Source organism: Eptatretus burgeri, chromosome 7 (genome assembly GCF_056783735.1).
Source record: "Eptatretus burgeri isolate ZD-2024b chromosome 7, Ebu_testis_v1, whole genome shotgun sequence".
In the NCBI taxonomy this organism is placed as follows: domain Eukaryota; kingdom Metazoa; phylum Chordata; class Myxini; order Myxiniformes; family Myxinidae; genus Eptatretus; species Eptatretus burgeri.
In genome coordinates this window covers 53,471,532-53,489,673 of record NC_140967.1, presented here as the reverse complement: position 1 = coordinate 53,489,673, position 18,142 = coordinate 53,471,532, and the positions used below count along the sequence as shown (strand labels likewise).

General features: G+C 45.8%; 1 protein-coding gene across 5 annotated transcripts in view; it reads left to right on the top strand.

Annotated features, from left to right (window-relative positions):
• Window positions 1-15,887: 15,887 nt before the first annotated feature.
• LOC147023273 (RAB11-binding protein RELCH homolog) overlaps window positions 15,888-18,142 on the top strand; it is a 149,244-nt gene continuing 146,989 nt past the window's right edge. For 2 of the 5 annotated variants that reach the window (XR_015060117.1, XM_085888501.1), the window contains exon 1: window positions 15,896-16,413. Coding sequence is in view for 4 of the 5 variants with exons in the window: in XM_085888501.1 (XP_085744627.1) it covers window positions 16,134-16,413 (280 nt within the window). In the remaining variant the exon portion in view is untranslated. Of the gene's footprint in view, window positions 16,414-16,468; window positions 16,904-18,142 lie in introns of those variants that run through there. The other 3 variants (XM_085888500.1, XM_085888504.1, XM_085888503.1) reach the window with 3 other exon arrangements.

The window sequence follows — 18,142 nt, the reverse complement described above, 5'->3', positions numbered from 1 at the left end:
CGTCATGCTGAAAGGTGAACTTCTGTCCCAATTTCAGCTTTCTTGCAGAGAGCAGCCGGTTTTCTGACGGTTTTTCTGTATTTTGCTTCATTCGTTTTCCCAATCCTAAGAGGTGCCCCAGTCCCTGCTGGTGAGAAACATCCCCAGAACATGATGCTGCCACCTCCATGCTTCACAGAAGGGATGACGTTCTTTGATTGATGTGCTGTGTTGGGTTTGTGCCAAACATAACGTTTTGCATTTAGGCCAAAAAGTTCCATTTTGGTTTTGTCAGACAACAAAACTTTTTGACACATGGCTTCAGAATCTTTGGAATGTTTTTTTTTTTTTTTTTTGCATTCCTCAAACAGGACTCAATGTGGGCTTTTTTTGAGTAATGACTTCCTTCTTGCCACCCAACCGTATCGGCCAGACTTGTGCGATGCTTGGGATATTGTTGTCACATACACACAATGACCAGTCTTTGCAATAAAGGCCTGTCGCTCTTTTGAAGTTGCAATTGGCCTCTTGGTGGCTTCTCTGATCCTCTTTGCTTGGTCATTCAGTTTGGAGGAAGGGCCTGATCTAGGCAGAGTCTTGGTAGTACTATACACCTTCCACTTCTTAATGATCATCTTGACTGTGCTCCAAGAAATATTCAAGGCCTTTGATCTATTTTTATACCAATTCCCTGATCTGTGCCTTTCTGCAACTTTTCTTGGAAGTCTTTTGAAAGCTCCTTGGTGCTCATGGATGAATCTTTGATGTGAAATGGTGTGGACACACGCCTTTATGCTGTTTTGCTTGGGTTTGAATCCAACCCAGCTATAAAATGTTATCCTGGTGCTTCACACGCTGGCTTATTCATCAACGTGTGTGCCGTCCAATTTATCCAGGGAACACCGGATGGACGTTAAACTGGTGTGTCTTCTGCCAGTATTAGGTGGTGGATATTAATGATCCCATGATTCCACGGTTCCTTCACAAATCGCCGACACATTCCTGCCTTCCTGTTCCAAATTCCAAATTCCCGCCTGAACCAGGAGAGGACAATGCATCAGCGACACAGCCATGCCCTCATCCAATGATGCTACCCCACAACCTTGTGCTGTATACAAAATAATAAGAAGACTCCCATTCATAAGGTGGATGTAAAACAGATCCTCTCAACTACAAGCCAGGATTTTTACTTACAATTACTCGCAAAGTCATGGAATCAATTATTGCTGCCAATGTCAGGTGTTTCATCTTTCCATGTGGCCTGAGCTCTGACCATTATTTTGGATTCATTGCTGGTCTCTCAACTCTGGACATGCTGCTTCTCCATCTGCTGTTGGTGGAGGACCTAAAAAGAGGTCACGACCTTTTACGTTGGCATATCTCCAACATATTTGTGGCTTTCTAACGTCCTCCACTCGTGCAAACAACGTGTTTCTGTCAATGAAACCCTCCCTCTCCTCTCATCTCATCTCATCTCTCAAGGGAAGCTTGAATGTCTCAAGGTAGTCTTTGGCTCGGTACTTGTTCCTTGTCTCCATTATTGACCTTTCCTATGTTCTGGAAAACCCTCTTTCTGTTGATGATGCTAAAATTCTCCATCATGTTACACAGTGCTCTATCCCACTTGCATGCAGATTGTAGTTGCATTAATCATTACCGATCTGTAATTGATTCGATGCCGTTCTGACAAATGGAGCAGGTCTTTCAACATTGGCTAATATCATTGTCTTACCTTGTTGTTCCAGAAGAATCATCCAACTAACCAACCTATATATTTCCTTGGTTAACCACTGGAAAAGGTTTAGTCTCTTGAACTTCTGGGCCTCACCATCAGCTCTGACCGGATAGCAAGGCTGGCCTCCAAAACAGCTCCAGACTGGGCATGCTCCATCAGTTCAATTTATCCCTTGAAAAATCAGAACCATTCACAGGCGACAAGGCCTTTGTCTTCAGCTCAAAGGAGTACTGGTTTCCCCTATGAGCTATCACCCCAGTATCATATTTCTCTACGTTGGTTTTTGTGGAATCTGAAGCTCTTGACATTGATGTAATTTCTCACAATGAGACCAAGACATAACATCGTTGCTCTTCCATCACAAACAAGTCAATGGTGTTCCATAGTCTTTTCACTCTCACTTTGTTGGCTTTGAGGAGAACAGATCACTGTAAACGATGACTAATGTACACGTGATTACTTTTCAGCGAAATTTATCCAGGGAACCAGTGATAGCTTGCCTCTTTGCGAAGGATACCATAGGAACTTTAACGTCTACTTACAAATTTATTCACATGTCTGGAATTGTATGAATCGGTTTATGATTGGGAGGATGAGGGAACGGCAAAGGATACAGTATATCTAGACTTTCAGAAGGTGTTAAATAAGATTCCGGTTCTGGGTTTGGAGCATTGGCAGGTCTCCTTGGGGGCTCCCTGCTCACGATCTCAAAGTTAAGTTTCTAGTCGTTATCTGTCCCGTTTTAACTGTTTATTTTCTCACCGACATGTTACTGTGTGTTCCAAGTTCAGTTTTGTTTCAAAAATCGTGCTATTTTGTGAGATTTCATCAAACTTGTCTTTCTGGGTGCTTGAGGCCTATCCTTGAGGCTTGAGGCCTACCCTTTGTTCCCCTCGGTGCACCATCGTGTTTATTTGTTTTTTCTCCCCATTATCTTCAATTTCTATCTTTCCCACTGTGGTGAATTGAAGGACGTGACGCGTGATCACATGTCGTGCGTCCCGCATATAAGGCGAAGTCTCCGTGCGGACGGGGTGATTGTCCCTGGGGGCATTGTCATTTACTGCGGTGATTCACTTGGTGCTCGTTGAATGGTGAGAATTGAGATTATATCGAACTCCGTGCTTATGCTGATTTGTTCTGCGATGATTAATTGCACATGTATACCTTACTGCTTATGTACTCCTAGCTGAACCTGTATACCCTGGTGTGCCCGTAGAAGCGGCTTCAATCAAATGGAATAAAGCCTACACTCTGAAGGTTCTTCTCTCGCTTTTACTTCAATTTATTCCATTTGGTTTTCTCGGCTCTCTCGACCAACGATGGACAAGATCTACAAACCAGAGAGGTTCGACGCTGACCCGAATGCGACTGACTCGGAAATGAAATGGTCGCATTGGTTCCGTTCCTTCTCACACTATCTGACCATCATCGAAGAGGGTGCCAACAAACTGGCCGCCCTTGTGAATCATGTCTCCCCCAACGTATTCCGGCTCTTCTTGGAGTGTGACACTTACGATGCAGCGATCAACGAGCTGCGGGCGCTCTACGTGAAGCGCAAGAACGAGGTATACATACGACACCTTCTCAACACACGCAAGCAAGCATCCGGGGAGACCATCGATCAGTTCCTGCAAGCTCTAAAGCAATTGGGAAAAGACGGCAGTTTCCGGGCCGTAACCGCCGAGGAACACCGAGATGAAGCGACCAGAGAAGCGTTCATTCAAGGACTCAGATCAGCCCACATACGGCAACGCTTACTGGAGAAAGCACAACCCACTCTTGAAAGGGTAGCCGACCAGGCTCGAGCGATGGATACGGCTCAGCAGCAATCTGAGTCATTTGGGACACCGATGCTGCTAATGAACGCTGCTATGGGGGAAACTCAAGGAACCCCGCAGGGCACCCCAGACACAGAGGACGGAGGAAAACTCGAGGAATCGGATACCCAGACCTCGTCAAACTCTTCAGCAACTACATCGGTTGGTAAATGCTTCTTTTGTGGGTACAAAAGACACCCCCGCCACCAATGCCCTGCCAGAGATGCCACATGCATGAATTGTGACAAGAAAGGGCATTATGCCAGGGTATGTAAAGCTACTCAGAGGAGAAATAAACCCACTTCTGCGGCCCTCTACTCACAAAAGAAACTAACTGCAGCCTCACCCGGGAATCTATCCAAGGCTATCATCAACGTACGAATTAACGGGCATATGGCTGAGGCTCTGATTGATACCGGGAGCTCTGAGAGTTTCGTCAACAGCTCGCTAGTGAAGGGCAGGAAATGGAAGATCCACCCGACAGACAATACGGTATGCATGGCCGCCACATCTCTACAGTCCCGCGTACGAGGGTACTGCAATGTGGAATTGGACGTAAAAGGGTACACGCATCGGGATGTAAGGGTGCTGGTGCTTCATGATTTATGCGCAGACGTAATTCTGGGTCATAATGTCCTCAAGCAGCACACGAGCGTCGAAATACCCTTTGGAGGAAGCAAACCTCGCCTAATTTTAAATGCTCTGACCACCGCAGAGGTAACGTCCCCCCTGCTGTTTGCTAACTTGTCGCCGGTCTGTAAACCGATAGCGATCAAATCGCGGCGATATACCACTGCTGATATGAACTTCATCGCTTCAGAGACCAAGCGATTACTGGAAGAAGGAATTATAGAACCGAGCGATTCGCCATGGCGCGCGCAGGTGTTGGTGACGAGCAGCCAGAACCATAAGAAACGAATGGTTGTCGATTACTCTCAGACGGTCAATCGCTTCACCCAACTCGATGCCTATCCGTTGCCGCGCATAGACGAGATGGTCGAACGCGTGGCCAATTATAAAATATTCAGCACCATCGATTTGCGAAGCGCCTATCATCAAATTCCCATCCGAGAGGAAGACAAACCTAACACCGCGTTCCAGGCAGGCAGACGCCTCTTCCAATTCAGGAGGATTCCGTTCGGTGTCACGAATGGGGTAGCTTGCTTCCAATGAGTTATGGACGACATCATCTCAGATGAAAACCTCAAAGACACTTTTGTTTACGTGGACAATGTCACGGTGTGCGGTAAGGATCAGGGGGAACATGATATGAACCTGGACAGATTCTTGAGCATTGCTAGAAAATATAATCTGACCCTCAATTACGAGAAATGCGTATTCTCGGCAAGGTCAATTGACCTTCTCGGCTACACAATAGCCGACGGCACGATTAGGCCCGATCCTGAACATTTGCGCCCGCTTCGTGAGCTACCCCCACCTCAGGACCTGCAGACAATGCGCCGGGTGATCGGGATGTTCGCTTACTACGCGAGATGGATCTCCAAATACTCCGAGAAAATACATCCCCTAGTGCATTGCAAGAACTTCCCACCAGATGCCGCTGTTGTAAAAGCTTTCCACAGCCTCAAAGATGATATCAGTAATTCTGTGGTATTATCGATCGACAGCTCGGTGCCCTTCGTGGTGGAAACGGATGCCTCTGATCACGCGATAGCTGCGACGCTAAATCAGTCTGGGCGGCCAGTCGCGTTCTTCTCGAGAACTCTCTCTGGAAGCCAGCAGAGACACTCAGCAATAGAGAAGGAAGCGTACGCGATCGTCGAAGCGCTACGAAAATGGAGACACTATTTACTAGGAAACTACTTCACGCTCGTCACAGACCAGCGATCCGTTGCATTCATGTTTGATGGGAAAAATAACGGGAAAATTAAGAATGAAAAGATTGTGAGATGGCGGATAGACCTAGCTTGCTATAGTTACGACATTGTTTACCGGCCCGGGAAGGAAAACCCTGCTGCAGATACCTTCTCTCGGGTCCACTGTTCGGTGACAATTAGTCAGGCTTTGCAAGACCTACACGTGTCTCTCTGCCACCCAGGGGTAACCAGAATGGCACATTTCGTGCGCAGACAAAATCTTCCCTATTCTATTGAAGATATTAAACAAATGAATGCTTCATGCCCTGTTTGTGCTGAACTAAAACCCAGATTCTATGGCGCGGCATCTGGCAGATTGATCAAGGCCACTTCTCCCTTTGAGAGACTAAACATCGACTTAAAAGGGCCCCTGCCGACCGAGACAGACAACAGATACATATTCACCGTTGTTGATGAATATTCAAGGTTCCCCTTCGCATTTCCGTGCTCGGATATGACCTCGGGCACTGTCGTGAAATGTCTCTCTGACCTCTTCGCGATGTTTGGGAAACCTTCGTACATACATTCAGACAGAGGGCTGTGTTTCATGTCGGTCGGGCTAAAACAGTTCCTATTAGAGCACGGCATAGCAACTAGTCGAACGACGGGTTACAACCCACAAGGTAATGGCCAGGTGGAACGTTATAATGGAGTCATTTGGAAAGCCGTAACTCTGGCGTTGAAATCAAGAGGACTGAGCCCCGGGCAATGGGAGGTTACCCTTCCCGACGCTCTGAATTCCATACGCTCTTTGCTCTGCACGTCCACCAATGCAACTCCTCACGAACGAATGTTTACTCACCAGCGACGATACGTTGACGGCCAAACGGTGCCCAACTGGCTAACCCATCCCGGAACAGTGTTCATGAAACGCCCAGTACGACAAAGCAAGTATGAACCCTTGGTGGAGGGGGTCGAACTCATTGATACTAATCCAGAGTATGCTCATGTCAGACTCCCGGATGGCAGAGAGACCACCGTGTCGGTTTGCCATTTGGCTCCCTCAGGTATTCCTCCCGCAGGTACACCACCTTCTGGCACTCCTCCCTCTGACATTCCATCCCCAGGTGTTCCCCCCCCCCCCAGGAACTCCACCGGGCGACGGGGCTGCCACGTACCACCCGAGAGCGATCGAGGAGACATCCCTGGCACAAGTCGAGGCTTACCAAGAGGATCGGAAGCCTCCCTCAAGTGAAACTGCCATTTACTCCCGGAGAGGTCGGCGGATAAAACCCCCTCGCCGACTCGACCTGTAGAGGGGATTATCGGCATCCTCGATGCTCACGCTCCTATATGCTCATTATATCATATATCGATGCTCATTACCATGCTCCTGCAACTCAAAATAATCCTCACTGCTTGGCATGTATGCTTCTGTAGATCAAATAGTTCGCGTTGCTTGAAATGTATACTCCTATTGTGCTGAAGTAATCATGGTGCGTAAGTTGGGCCCCTAGTTACATTTTAAAGACGGGGAGAATGTAGTGAATTGAAGGACGTGACGCGTGATCACATGTCGTGCGTCCCGCATATAAGGCAAAGTCTCCGCGCGGACGGGGTGATTGTCCCTGGGGGCATTGTCATTTACTGCAGTGATTCACTTGGTGCTCGTTGAATGGTGAGAATTGAGAGTATATCGAACTCCGTGCTTATGCTGATTTATTCTGCGATGATTAATTGCACATGTATACCTTACTGCTTATGTACTCCTAGCTGAACCTGTATACCCTGGTGTGCCCGTAGAAGCGGCTTCAATCAAATGGAATAAAGCCTACACTCTGAAGGTTCTTCTCTCGCTTTTACTTCACCCACTTTCTTAATGTCCCCCATCCCAACGAATCACTCTATTTCTTATCTTTAAAAAAAAAACAAGAAAAACCACAACCTTTCTCCGATACTTCTTCTTCTTCATCTCCTCTTTTCTTCCTCCTCTTCTTCTTCCTCAATTTTTTTCTACAACACTTCCATGACCTTATCTGTTGAAAACCCTCTCAAAATAATAATAATAATAATAATAAAAATGATCTCTTATAATGCTTCATCTTCCTCTTTCACACGTGTGGTCCTCTTTACTGTATCATAATGCACTACTCTTCTACTATTTAAACAGACTGCTCTCAATTCGACCTTTCCTTCATACCTTTCCTGAAAAATCCAACTGTTACAGCGCTTCTCCTCTCCATTCTCTAAATTCGCCTTGATTGCATCCCTCAAGAAATGTGTTTAATCGCATAACTGACTTAAAACTTTTTAAAACCCCAATTTGCTATGAATGTTCGCTTTCTATCAACCATTCTTTTTTTCCAACTTCAGTGCCAGCTCACTCCACTCACCCCTCACTCTCAAAGCAACCATCCCACTCTTCTCCTTCCAAGCCTCCCTCTCACCTCTCTCAAAAACTCCCCCCTCTCTTTTCTCCCACCATTCATCCCCCTCACTCATCCTTCCCAAAGTTGCCCCCCCCTCCCATCCACAAAGCTGCCTCCTTCCACTGCCCTCTCACCTCCATCTCTTCACTCCACCTCCTCCAATCCTCAACTGCCTTCTTCCCCCTCTCTTGTCCCCGCTCTCCCACAGCACCACAGAGCCCTTTCTCCTCTTCATTCGGCCCCCTCCGCTAGCTATTCTGCAATCCCCCACACTCTTTCAACAACACTCCTTACCTCCCCCCTCATCCCTTGTCCTACCCTCCCCCTCCCCCCCACCCCATGCACCCAAAGCCTCCTCCCTTACCTCTTTATTAAAAGTATGGACCTCAAATATCCGGGGCCTTCGCTCAAACCTTTCAGATCTTTCTATACAGGTTGCCACTGACAAACCAGACATAATATGCCTAACAGAAACTTTCCTCCCCCAAGACGTGTCTGACTCCCAAGTATCTCTCCCTGGTTACTCCCTCCTCCGGTATGACAGACCTGAGCCTCGCCCTGGTGGAGGAGTTGCTCTCTTTATCAAAGACTCCATTCCTCACTCTCCATGCACTGCCCTCACTCCCCCACACCCCCAGGAATACCTCTGGCTACGGCTTCCCCTCAACTCCCACCTCATATTTATAGGTGTACTGTACCGTCCACCTAACAGTGATGACTCCATCTCCACCTCACTATCCGAAAACATGGACCAACTTCTATCTTCTCATCCAAACTCTCTCGTCCTCATATGTGGCGACTTCAATTGTCATCATGCCAGTTGGCTAGGTGTGGGTACCTCTCACCTGTCATGGCACCTCAGCAAAAGCTTTCTACGACTCATTGGGACTGACTCAATCGGTCAACTTCCCGACCCGGATCTCAACCAATGGTACTCCATCTCTTCTGGATCTGATTTTGACAAATTTCCCTGACAATATCTGCTGCTCTTCCTCCGTGCCGATCAGTTCTTCTGACCACGTCCTTGTTAAAGTGGACATCTCTCTGGCTGTTATCAGAGAACCACCTCACCGCCATCGAGTCTGGCATTTCACTCAAGCCGACTGGCAGGGTCTCCAAGCAGCCCTCAAACTTATAGACTGGTCTCCTATCGCTACTTTCTCCAACATCAACTCATCCTGGGATTTCTTTCAAAGAAACTTGCTCTCCCTCATGCACAGATTTATCCCCTCTCGTCTTCAGTTGTTCTACCCTTGCTCCCGCCCTTGGTTCACTGAAGCTTGTGGTGAGGTAGTTGTCCTGAAACAACTTGCCTTTGCCTCATGGAAAGCAAACCCAACTGAGGGCAATCTCAGTTCCTTCCATAAAGCTCGGAACAAGTGTGTATCTGCCCTCAGGAGAGCCAGAAAACAACATCTTTCTCATCTCAAGTCTGAACTCTCAAACCTCTCTCCCTCCTCAAAATCCTGGTAGTGTCTAATCAAATCTGTTTCTGGTGTATGTTCCCCCTCCATCCCCTCCCTTACCTCAAATGGCCGCACTGCTGATACCACACGTGAAAAATCTGAATGCCTAAACTCGGTGTTTGCAGCTAAATGTTGTGTCCAAAACCCATCACTTTCTCAACCCACCTTACCCAGTCACACCCAACTGTCCCTGGACTCTGTGTCCTTTTCTCCTGACAAGGTGGAGAGCTTGCTGTCAAACCTCGACTCAGATTCTGCAATCGGTCCAGACGGCATCAGCCCACATGTCCTCAAAGCCTGCTCTTCTGCTCTTGCTCACCCTCTCTCTGTTCTATTCACTCTCTAATTTGCTCAAGGCCATCTGCCATCTGCTTGGAAATCAGCAAACATCACTGCCCTGCACAAAAAAGGTGCAAAAACAGATCCCGGCAACTTCAGACCAATCAGCCTTCTCCCAGTCATCAACAAGGTTATGGAATCCATCATCGCTTCAGACATCAAATCCTTCCTCTTCTCCAATGGCTTGATTTCTGATCATCAATTTGGTTTCAGACCAGGTCACTCTACCCTGGATATGCTGCTTCTGCTCTCCCATCAATGGATGGAAGTCCTCAATGCCAGACAGGAAATCCGAGCCGTATCCCTGGACATATCACGTGCTTTTGACACAGTCTGGCACCCTGTCCTGCTCACCAAACTCTCTTCCCATGGTATTCAAGGCCATCTCCACTCATGGCTCGCAGACTTCCTCTCCTGTCGCAATCAACGTGTGGCCCTAAATGGAGTTCTTTCATCTCCCTCTTCCTGTCCAGGCTGGAGTTCCTCGAGGTTGCGTTCTGGGCCCTGTTCTTTTTCTGGTTTTCATCAATGATCTCTCCGACTCTCTGGAAAATTCTCTATATCTCTTTGCTGATGACTCCACCCTCTGCCGTACCATCTGTCATCCCTCAGACCGGCAAGCAGCAGCTTCTTCGCTCACTGCTGATCTGGATAAAATCACAAACTGGTCCAACACGTGGAACATGTCTTTCAATCCAGTCAAATCTCACACTCTCATGATGTCTCTTCAAAAGGACCGTTTAGAAAACCCCCCCATCCACTTTCTCAACAATCCTCTGGAAGAAGTCCTTTCTTTCAAGCTTCTGGGTCTCACTATCTGCCATGATCTTTCCTGGGAAAGCCACATTTCAAACCTCGCCTCCAAAGCCAGTCGCCGACTGAGAATCCTCCGTCGTGCAAGGTCCTTCCTCGGCCCACCTGAGCTCCTAAGCACTTACAAAGCTTTTGTCAGCAGCCTGGTGGAGCACTGCTCTCCCCTCTGGGCTGGTGTTCCTGCCTCCCACCTTTCTCGGCTTCACGCTGTAGAAACCAAGGCATTTCGGATCATTGGCATCTCCCGCAATGAGGCCGAGTCTTTGGGCCTCTCACTCAATCACCGCAGGTTGGTCGGTGGTCTTTCTGTCTTCTACCGTCTCCTCTCCAGCCTCGTCTCTCCCTGCTCTCTCTCTGCGATATGTCCCCACCACATTTCCGCAGGGTGCTCACGGTCTGCCAACAACTCCCATCTGGTGAAACTACCAAAATCACGAATCACTGCTCACCTTCACTTTCATTCCTCTTTTTTCCCGCCTTTGGAATAAACTCCTTCACTCTATTCATTCCCATTCTTCCCTCCAGATCTTCAAAACAGCTGTTCACCACCACCTCTTATCATCCCCCTATCCAAATCCTCGATCTTTTCTACCCCGATAATCCACCCAAGCCCACCTCCTTCAAATTCCCTGCTTTCCTTCCTGCAAGTCCCTGTAATGTCCATCTTCTATTCCCCATGTTCCCCGTCCCATCCCTCTCCCTTCCACAGATCTCCAAATGTCTCTGTGCCCCACTATTTTGTCCATCACACTCCCTTCCCTCTTCTCATGCCCCCCTTGATGTACGTTGTGTGTTCGCTCTCATACGAGCCTCGACAAGATATAGAAAAAAAATAAAAGAGGAAAAAAAAAAAGATATCACATCGGAGGTTGTTGTGGAATGGCTGGTCAGGTGGCTAACTGGATTGCAAACTTGATTGGTGACTGGTGTTTGTGAGTTGGAGGATATCAGGCTTGGATGTTGTAAGTAGTGGGGTACCTCAAGAACAGTACCCTGATCTTTACCATACTACCATATATATGTATATGTATATATATATATGTATATATATGTATGTATGTATATATGTGTATATATGTATGTATATATGTATATATGTATATGTATATATATGTATGTATGTATATGTGTATATATGTATGTATATATGTATATATGTGTATATATGTATATGTATATGTATATATGTGTATATATGTATGTATATATGTATATATGTATATGTATATATATGTATGTATGTATATGTGTATATATGTATGTATATATGTATATATGTGTATATATGTATATGTATATGTATATATGTATATGTATATATGTATATGTATATGTATATGTATATATGTATATGTATATGTATATATGTATATATATATATATATATATATATATATATATATATATATATATATATATATTTAATCATACAACCGCATATCACACTACTACATATATATTTACCCCACACACTCGCAAAGCAAAAAGTGAGGTGAAGCAATTGGTTCATGGCCGTCTGTTTGTTTGTCTGTCTTGTCAGTTTAAGATCGTGGAACAACTTATTCAAATTGAATGTTACAATTTGAACACGAATCGGAAGACAAGTCTGTCGTTATAACATTGCTTGCCTCAGAATTCATCCCAAATCACACGTGCACAGAGAGGGATGAGATAATCGTTTTACTCTGCCTGCCTGGCATTCAAACAGATTGAAAGTCATTCCAAACAGGAAACGTCCTGTTTTTAAGGACGTTTTATATGACACATACAACAGGCATGAATAACTAATTTAACATGCCAGATAAGGTGATTTAATAGACACTGGGTTAAATAGTGGTAAAACCCAGAAATTATTTATTTATTTATATGCCTTTAAACCTTTATTACCCTCAACAGAGGAGAGGGGTACACATTTGGGTCCGTTTGTTACTTGGTGAAAAAAAACTTTTTTTGCCAAATATGTTGTTCGTTAGTGTTTGTCTCATGATTTTTGGTCACAGTTTTCAAGCAATCATTCTGAAATTTTGTGTGTATGTCGGTGACCGGCCACGGACAGCAAGGCTTAATTTTGGTGTCGATCTGAATCTGGAGCCAGATCTGAGAATTTTTAAAGTGATTCTTCGCCATTGAGAGATAAGGCCAAAAACGATATCTAGCACAATATCTAAAAAAAAGGTCATGGATGGATTTGGACAAAACTTGGTGGACAGGTTAGGAATGCCAGTGAGAAGAATTGATTGAAATTGGGTGACGATCCGAATCCAGATATGGTTACGAGAATTATTTAATTTTTGATTGATTCTTTCACCATCGAGAGAATGAGCAAAAAACGATATCGCATAATATCTGAAGAAGTTGTGGACGGGTTTTGATTAAACTTGATGGATTAAACATCAATTTGGTTTCAGACCAGGACATGTTGAGTGTGTGACAATGATGAATTGATTCGATTTTGTGAAGATCTGAGAGTTTTTCAAAGTGATTCTTCACCACTGAGAGATGGGGCCAAAAACTATGTATCACATGAGATCTCAAAAAGTTGTGGACAAGTTATGACAAAACTTGGTGGATGAGTTGGTTCGGTGACGAGAACAAGCCGATTCGATTTTTCTTCAGGTCCGGATTCAGATCTGATCTTTCAGTGGGAAACAAAATGTAAACTATTCAGCCTGGCAGAGGTATGGGCTGTACCGAGTGCCGTTCCATTTCGCCAAGTGTCAGTCTGAGTGATTTTTCGTTTGTTTGTTTGTTTGTTTGTTTGTCCACACAGAGCTTTAGTGTTTTTTTTTTTTTTCTGCAAACGCTTGTTGGATTGACGTGAAATTTTCAACATCACAAGGAAATCTAACACAGGTGGAGGCCATTCAGCCCATCATGCCTGCGTGAACACCACACTAACCCGTCTACACAAGATCCAAGGAAGAAAATGCCAAAAAAAGGTTTTAATTAATGAAAAAATTTTTTTGTTTTTTTTGCTCGTTTTTTTTGTACTTTTTGTGTTTTTTATGTTTTTTTATTTTTTCCTTTTCTTCCCCTCAGTGAGTAGTACTGCAGCAGAGCAAACCAATTGTTCGACTTTTCATAAAAGCACCAAAATTGGTACACATGTTGACTAATGTATTCTGGATATGGAGCCACTCGAGATTTTGCCTTGGTCAGCTTTGACCAGCTGACCTTGCAGAAGATGACCAGCCTCCCAAGGACTTCGAAGACTGGTGCCATGAGAAAGAGAACAGCTCTCCCCAGTTTTTGTACTGGGCGACAGTCCTGGATCTGGAGCTCTCCATCCTAATCTACGTGCGATCTCTGAGGGAGGGAGATTTCATCATGTACCTGGATGCTCTCACTGAGATAGTCCCATGGTTCTTCGCACTGGACCATATAAACTATGCCCGGTGGATACCGGTCCATCTCCGTGACATGGCAGAACTTCCACAACAGCACCCAGAGATCTACAATGAGTTCAAGGCAGGCCACTTCACAGTGCAAAAGACCAAGAGGGCATTCTCAGCAATTCCTCTTGACCAAGCGCATGAACAAAACAATGCCCGTGTCAAGGGTGACGGAGGTGCTGTTGGCCTGACGGACAATCCCAGTGCTCTGAGGCGCTGGATGGTCACTGGACCCGAGGTGGCCAGAGTGATCATGGAGTTTGAGGAGGTGAACATGCATCCAAATGCCAATGAGGAGACACGTCACCATGAAGAAAATACTGGCTCATAATATTTGAATACGCCTTTTCATGGTCAGTTTACTGAATTTTACACTTTCCTTATATCTACCACCAATACAATAAGAAAATAAGAGCATATAGCCAATTTCGCTAAAGTAGAATGGCGGCCATTTTGGAAAATGGTCGCCGAAGCTGACCAAGGCACAATCTCGGGTGGCTTCAAATCTGGAATTGTTCAGAATACATTTTTCTACATGTGTACCAATTTTGGTGCTTTTATGCAAATTTGAACAATTGATCTGAAATATCAGACTACGCTGCAGGACTAGTGGTAGAGTAGAGTGGAGGAGAGGAGAGTGGGGTCGAGTAGAGGAGAGGAGAGTGGAGTGGGGTAAAGGAGAGTGGAGTGGGGTAGAGGAGAGTGGAGTAGAGGAGAGTGGGGTAGAGGAGAGTTGGGGAGAGTAGAGGAGAGTGGGGTAGAGGAGAGTGAGGTAGGGGAGAGTTGGGGAGAGTAGAGGAGAGTGGGGTAGGGGAGAGGAGAGTGGGGTAGGGGAGAGGAGAGTGGGGTAGGGGAGAGGAGAGTGGGGTTGGGTAGAGGAGAGGAGAGTGGGGTAGTGTAGTGTAGAGGAGAGGAGAGTGGAGTCGAGGAGAGGAGAGTGGGGTGGAGTAGAGGAGAGTGTCTGGTTGTTGTCCAAGTCCCTCTTGTGAAGAAACGACCTGAACCACGCTCTATTTTCAGACCATCGGTGTTGCCGAAGTCGTTTCTTGTATATAAACTCCAGGATTATACTAAGTGGTTTGCCATTGCCTTCCCTGCGTTGTTTGTCAGTGATGTCCCCTTTTAAATGCAACGTCTGAACCAAAGAAGCAGTTCACACCATTTGTAGTGGTTGGTGTGACTCGGCTTTGGTTTGGAGAAATGACCGCGGAGCGAACACCAGAGAATGTGTCCGAGAGAGGGCGTTCAAACACCGATACAATGTCAATGAGCACGTACGAACACCGACATTCTAACGATATTCACGGAGCGGTGTGTGTGTGTGTGTGTGTGTGTGTGTGTGTGTGTGTGTGTGTGTGTGTGTGTGTGTGTGTGTGTGTGTGTGTGTGTGTGTGTGTGTGTTAGTTGTGGTACTCCTACAGTTCTGGGCCGATTACACCCAGACTTACTACATCGGATCAACTTGGCCCCCATTAGTGTGTCGGGTGTTTTCATCCCTGTCGGTGGTCTTGGGGCAGGGGGTGGGCCGTGGGCAGGGGAGACGCAAATTCTCCGTGTAAATGTGTTTGTTGTCGCGCCGCCTCCTGGTTGGGGAGGGTATTACAAGTTTCCACCATTTACAGTCCAGTGTATTCCTGTCCCCACGTTTTCCAATTCATTCAGGTGTTTTGAATTCTAAAGCAGTCGGTATGTTTTTGCTTCGTACACGTCACCCGGGTGTTATTTTTTTGCGTTTACACAGCAGTTTGTTGCCTATACACCGCCCGAATAAATGTATGCATCAGGAGAACGCGTCGCATGTTCGAAACAAGATCGTACGTCGGACGGGTACTCTGCTCGTACTGCAATGACCCGAGATGTAACGCTCTCGTGTCCGAGCATTCTCGCATCAACAAGCGAAACTCATCGACTCCGAGGTGTGCGGAGGGCGTGTTGTCGGGGTTTCTTCACTTATCGGGCGGCAAGCTCTTCCTCGGCACATTGCCAGTCACGTGATTTGCGTGGCCACACGGCGAGAATGAAAATTGCGAACGAACGGAACGAATGTTTCCCCAAACATGACGACAAGACCTTTCCCCCTTCGAGTCTTCAGTCAGTGTGTTGGAATTTCGTCACATCGGATTAAAATAAATAAATAAATATCGATTCGCGAAAAGTTAAATAAAACGACGAGAGAGGAAATTCGGACTCGAACAACTTGTGTGGAAACAGTCGATGAGATCGTGCAGGGGGGAGTTCGAAAAGGTTGAGAGAGATTTATTGATTTAATGGTGAAGGTTTCAGCAGGTTCGTCGTCAGGGCGTTTGGGACACGGAAGTGGGTGCAGTTTGGCGTGAGCGTCCGATGGGAGAAACGCGGGTGCGGGTGCGGGTGCACGAGGAGGGAGAGGAGCCCGAGAATGAAGGAGAGTTTTTGGGAGTGATGGCGGGGAGGGATTCTCAGGAGCGTGAGCCGTGTCTCGGTGCTCTCGCGGAGCACTTGTTGCGGGAGCGCCTTCTGCTGTCGGCGCTGGAGCTCCACGCCGAGCTGCTCGAACGCGGCTGTGAACTTCCCAACTTGCGGGACTTCTTCTCCAATCCGGGGAATTTTGAATCTCTTTGCGCGCCTCCCGCGCTCACGTCCTGTGAGTGAAGCGTTTTTAATCAAATGGTGACGTGTACGAGTCTTTCGTCTCCATTTAGTTTTTATTTTATTTGCCCCCTTCGAGTTTATTCACCGATTCAGTCACACTTGCGACTGCTGGATTGGCATAAATTTTTATCGGTAATGATATTGAACGATCGCATTGAGAGTATACACCGCCCAAAGTGCAACTTTCTCTCATCGAATGTAAACTGAACCAAAAAAAGCCTAAGGATTCTAAATATGTTTTTATTTTATATCTCAGCCCCCAAATGAACCCTTTTTGCTTTCCATTGTTATTTATTGTCGCTTTTGTGTTGAGTTGTCAAGACATAAAGGTCACGTGAGAAAACAAGTGAAGTATTTCAGTTTGGCCACGCCCTCAAAAATACGCTGGATTGTCCCCGCCCCTCCAATGACGTCATCTACAATACAAGTTCCCACATGTGCGCGGTCTGACCGACCGCACCTTCTCCATCATGATTTTCCTTGTAAGTGAGGTTTGGGAAGGAAGAAACAAACAGGGCCTGTGCTCGATTTTGCTGATAATTTTTATTTTTTATTTTTTTTTGTTCATGTGGGTACTTGAGGGTGTGTGGAGAATATGGAATTGGACGCTGTCCAATTTACAAATGACGTTTTGGTACCTTAATTGGTACCTTAATTTGGTACCAAAACCTAATTAGAACAAATCCAAGATGGCTGCCCGCAAAACCTAATTAGAATACATCGAAGATGGCTGCCCGCAAAACCTAATTAGAATAAATCCAAGATGGCTGCCCGCAAAACCTAATTGGAATAAATCCAAGATTGCTGCCCGCAAAACCAAATTGGACTAAATCCAAGATGGCTGCCCACAAAACTTAATTGGAATAAATCCAAGTTGGCTGCCCGCAAACCCTAATTAAAATAAATCCAAGATGGTTGCCCGCAAAACCGAATTAGAACAAATCCAAGATGGCTGCCCGCAAAACTTCATTAGAATAAATCCAAGATGGCTGCCCGCAACCACGAATTGGCATAAATCCAAGATGGCTGCCCACAAACACTAATTAGAACAAATCCAAGATGGCTGCCCACAACTTAATTAGAATAAATCAAAGATGGCTGCCCACTAACCCGAATTAGAATAAATCCAAGATGGCTTCCCGCAAACCCTAATTAGAATAAATCCAAGATGGTTGCCCACAAAACCTAATTAGAATAAATCCAAGATGGCTGCCCACAAACACGAATTGGCATAAATCCAAGATGGCTGCCCACAAACACTAATTAGAACAAATCCAAGATGGCTGCCCACAACTTAATTGGAATAAATCAAAGATGGCTGCCCACTAACCCGAATTAGAATAAATCCAAGATGGCTTCCCGCAAACCCTAATTAGAATAAATCCAAGATGGCTTCCCGCAAACCCAAATTAGAATAAATCCAAGATGGCTGCCCGCTAACCCTAATTAGAACGAATCCAAGATGGCTGCCCACAACTTAATTAGAATAAATCAAAGATGGCTGCCCACTAACCCAAATTAGAATAAATCCAAGATGGCTTCCCGCAGACCCTAATTAGAATAAATCCAAGATGGCTGCCCGCAAACCCTAATTAAAATAAATCCAAGATGGTTGCCCGCAAAACCGAATTAGAACAAATCCAAGATGGCTGCCTACAACTTAATTAGAATAAATCAAAGATGGCTGCCCACTAACCCGAATTAGAATAAATCCAAGATGG